Source organism: Hakea prostrata, chromosome 8, assembly GCF_041222555.1.
Source record: "Hakea prostrata isolate BN-2017 chromosome 8, UWA_Hpros_2, whole genome shotgun sequence".
Classification (NCBI taxonomy): domain Eukaryota; kingdom Viridiplantae; phylum Streptophyta; class Magnoliopsida; order Proteales; family Proteaceae; genus Hakea; species Hakea prostrata.
The window spans coordinates 29,994,658-29,998,524 of NC_142607.1; the positions used below are offsets into that span (position 1 = coordinate 29,994,658).

General features: G+C 36.8%; 1 protein-coding gene across 1 annotated transcript in view; it reads right to left on the reverse strand.

The window, feature by feature from the left end:
- Positions 1-3,077, reverse strand: part of LOC149007523 (uncharacterized) — a 41,620-nt gene extending 38,543 nt beyond the window's left edge. The window contains exon 1 of the mRNA XM_089167090.1: positions 2,786-3,077. Within this exon, the coding sequence (XP_089023216.1) occupies positions 2,786-3,077 (292 nt within the window). The remainder of the gene's footprint in view (positions 1-2,785) is intronic.
- Positions 3,078-3,867: the final 790 nt, after the last annotated feature.

Here is a 3,867-nt window from a genome sequence, read left to right on the forward strand (position 1 = left end):
ACACTAAAAAAAATCCAAAACTTTTTTAAAGCATACAAACGTAAAAATTAAAAAAATTAAAAAAATGTTTCCGCAAAGAAATATTGTGCTAGAATTGTTATCAAACACACTCTAGTAGTCCCAAAAAAGAAAAAGGCACACAACCTTCGAGACAATAGAATTTGCCATAGTTACACATACTTGCAAGCTCCTTGATGTTCACTTGTCTCTTTCTTTCTCCTAGTGTTTCGCTAGATCAATGCAATGACATACTCATCTCTACGTGTTTATTTATAATAGAAGGGCGTATTAGAAGATTGATGGTGGTTGAGATTTGAATTCTTTTCGACGTGTTTGTTGTTTTGCTTGTGTGGTTTCTCTCTAAAAGGGAAAGCTTAAATGTTGTTTCTAATTAAACTTTTTTTGTAGGTTTTGAATTAGAATTCTAATTTGAATGAACAAACTGGTAGGCTAACGGGACCATTTTGTGATGCATGGGTCTCCTACTCAATCGATTTGAGTTTGGTTTTGTTTTAGTTTTTAGAACCAAGTACTATTTACATATCCATAAACTTCAATCAATTTTTGAAGAACATCCATGTGGTTCTTGCGCCCACTACATGAAGCATTTATAGACGAGTTTGTGGAAAGACCAATCAACCCCTAGGGCAACCGAAAACCATGCAACTCAATATCTTTAATGCACTCCCATCCGTCTCCGTCTTCGTGCATGAGCCATGCAGGCGGTTGGTATTCTTTCTTATTTTAATATGTATCATTTCTTTTGTACAAATCTTGATTATACAGGATATTGGTGTACACCATTGAACATTACAAGGAATGCCTTTAAATACAAGAGTAGCTATTGTATTGAATTAGACTGTAAGATTTGAAGAGTGATCAATCTAGGCCATGTACTCTCTATCAAATTATCAGAACATATATATCATTCATTTCCCCTTTCTCAATCTTACCGCTTCCGCTCTGAGTAACAATATCAAGTTAGCCGTTGAAAATCCCATAAGCAATTTGAACGAGGTTTTCAAGATCTTTATTTGCAATTATCATAATCAGTTATAGTATAGACTTATCTTTGATTGGGGGGGGGGGGAATGGGATCTTTCTCAAAACACCTAGGATTTGTACATTTCAATGCTCAGGAACTATTCACGCCACAACAGTGAAATCTCCTATAGCAAGAGCTTCTTTTGTACGTAGGAGTTCCACCTATGCACGCGATGTATAATGAATCTCTCACCAATTTAGAAAGTCTATCTGATTGTGGTTATTTATCAAAATTAGTTGCCAAGAAGAGAACTTCTTCTGACCTACAACCTCTTCTTCTTCCTATTGTTAATGAGATGGAAGTTGATGCGTCCATAAAGAACCTAGTTCAGAACAGTTTTCCTCTTCAGTTGTTTAGCAAGTTCTTGCTTCATACTCGCAAATGACAAAATGGAATCCAACCAGGTGTATCTTTCTTAATTTTATGTTTTTATTTTTGAGAGTAAAGTTTCTTTTATTTCCTTAAAATTCATAGCCCCTTTTAATGAGTATGTTATAATCTTTAAATATTTTTGTTTTTAATAATTAATATTGAGGAGAGTGTTCTCTATAAATTGTTTATTAAACTTATTCTTATTTCATAATTGCTCAGGAAATGCTTAGGGAATGTGTTTATTATACACTAAAAAAAATTCCAAAATTTTTAAAAGCGTACATTCATTTAAAAAAAAAAATCACATTTATTTTTTTAACAAATAAAGGACCTGTCCATAATTTATACAACCTAATTTAGTTGTGTCTTAGAAAAAGTGATTGTCAAGGCCATCGCTAGGCTGGGCTCAGTGAAGCTACCAGTCAAGCCCTTGAACCGAGACTTCCTAATACAATCTAATCTTGTCTCCCTTCTTGATTGTCCCAAATTTTTCATCATGAATCCTCCTCCTCACAATGTCGGGGACTTCCTATCGGTTTGGCTTGTTTATGCACATTATAGCCCACACTTTAAAAATGCTAAAAAGGATGTATAAAATTTAACACAATGATGGTTTACAAATAAACAATGGGGATGGGAGATTTGAAATCAAATCACTTGGTGTGACAAGGGGAAGCGTTCTTAGTATTGTATGCTAATCTTCTAATGGCCAAATTGGCAACATGGCACAAATTTGCCCATCGATATCCCTAGAAAACTATTTGCTTCTCTATTCTTTTATCCACCGTCATACGTTAAGAATCAAGGAAATGCAACTTAGGTGTTGGGCACCCACGTTTACAAACACCAAGACATTTCTAAACACGAATATACCACCATGCCCATCTATTACCCGAATATGGAAAATGATTGCTTTCAAGTATAATCTGTATAATAATATAAAGAAAGGCAAATTTTATGCTGAAGGAGGAATGAGTTTGCAATAGGGGCTTTATTTCGTAGACTCACCCAAACAAGGTGAAACACAACCAGCTAAACTGCCTTACAGTTATATGTTAGAACATTGATAATGAGAAACTATCAAACTTCCCTAGCGCTAATGTGAAATTGCAGGATCTAGAAAAGTTTATGATCTTCTTCGCCTCTAAGCACTTTCACTTCACCTCACCCTGAAAACGTAACCAAATCTGAATGTTAGTCATAAAAGAATCACTTAACCATTATGAAATTCTCATATCTAAGAGTTTGAGATTCACGGTAGGAATAGAAAGGATTTGAAAATTCACGGGGTTTTCTAGATGATGAAAATATACTTGGAGCAATCAATGGAAGGGCTAATCTTGTAGGGAAGGTGGACACCACATTTGCCGGGAAGTGCTGCAGCATTGCCTCCCTTGATTCCGGGAGTGGCCCTAAAGGCATTCTTGAGACAACGACAAGCCACCCGACGGTCAGGAGTGGTTTTTGCGGCGGAGTTGAGTGCCCTCACGGAATCGCAACAAGCCCAAGACACCTTTCCTCCGTTGCGCAGAAAGGTGAGGCAAGAAGCCAATCGAGAGACCACTTGCCCACATGTCAGGGCATCTACAGCATGTGGTGCTGCCACAACCATGCAAACCAAAACAAGGCACACAACCTTCAGGACACTAGAATTGGCCATGGTTACACGTACTTCCAAGCTCCTTGATGCTCACTTGTCTCTTTCTTTTCTCCTAGTGTTTTGCTAGATCAATGCAATGACATACGCCTTTCTATGTGTTTATTTATAAGAGAAGGGCGTAACAGACTTCTTAGGTGGTTCTGGTCTCCTTGTTTGGCTTGGAAGATTGATGGTGGTTGAGATTTGAATGCTTTTCGATGTGTTTGTCGTTTTGCTTGCGTGGATTCTCTCTAAAATGGAAAGCATAAATGAATTTTCTAATTAACTTTTTTTGGTTGGTTTCACATTAGCATTCTCATTTGAATGAACAAACTGGCAGGCTAACGGGACCATTTTCGGAAGCCTGGGTCACCTACTCATTCGATTTGAGTTTGGTTCTGTTTTAGGTTTGAGAACCAACCCGTATTTACATATCTTAAAACATCAATCATCTAGTGGTGATCATCCATGTGGTTCTTGCACCCACTACATGAAGCATTGATAGACGAGTGTGTGGAAAGACCAATCAGCTCCTAGTGCAACCCAAAACCCTTGCGATTCAATATCATTAGTGCACTCCCATCAGTCTCCATCTTCGTGCAAGATCCATATGGGCGGTTGGTATTCTTTTTTATTTTAATATGTTTAATTTCTTTGGTATAAATCCTGATTTTAAATTATATGTCTGTGGGAATGTTGAAGAAGGACAAAAAAGTGAAATATGCATAGGAAATAGGTGTAGTACACTGAGTATTACATAGAATGTGTGTAAAAACAAGAATAGCTATTGTATTGAATTAAGACTGTAAGA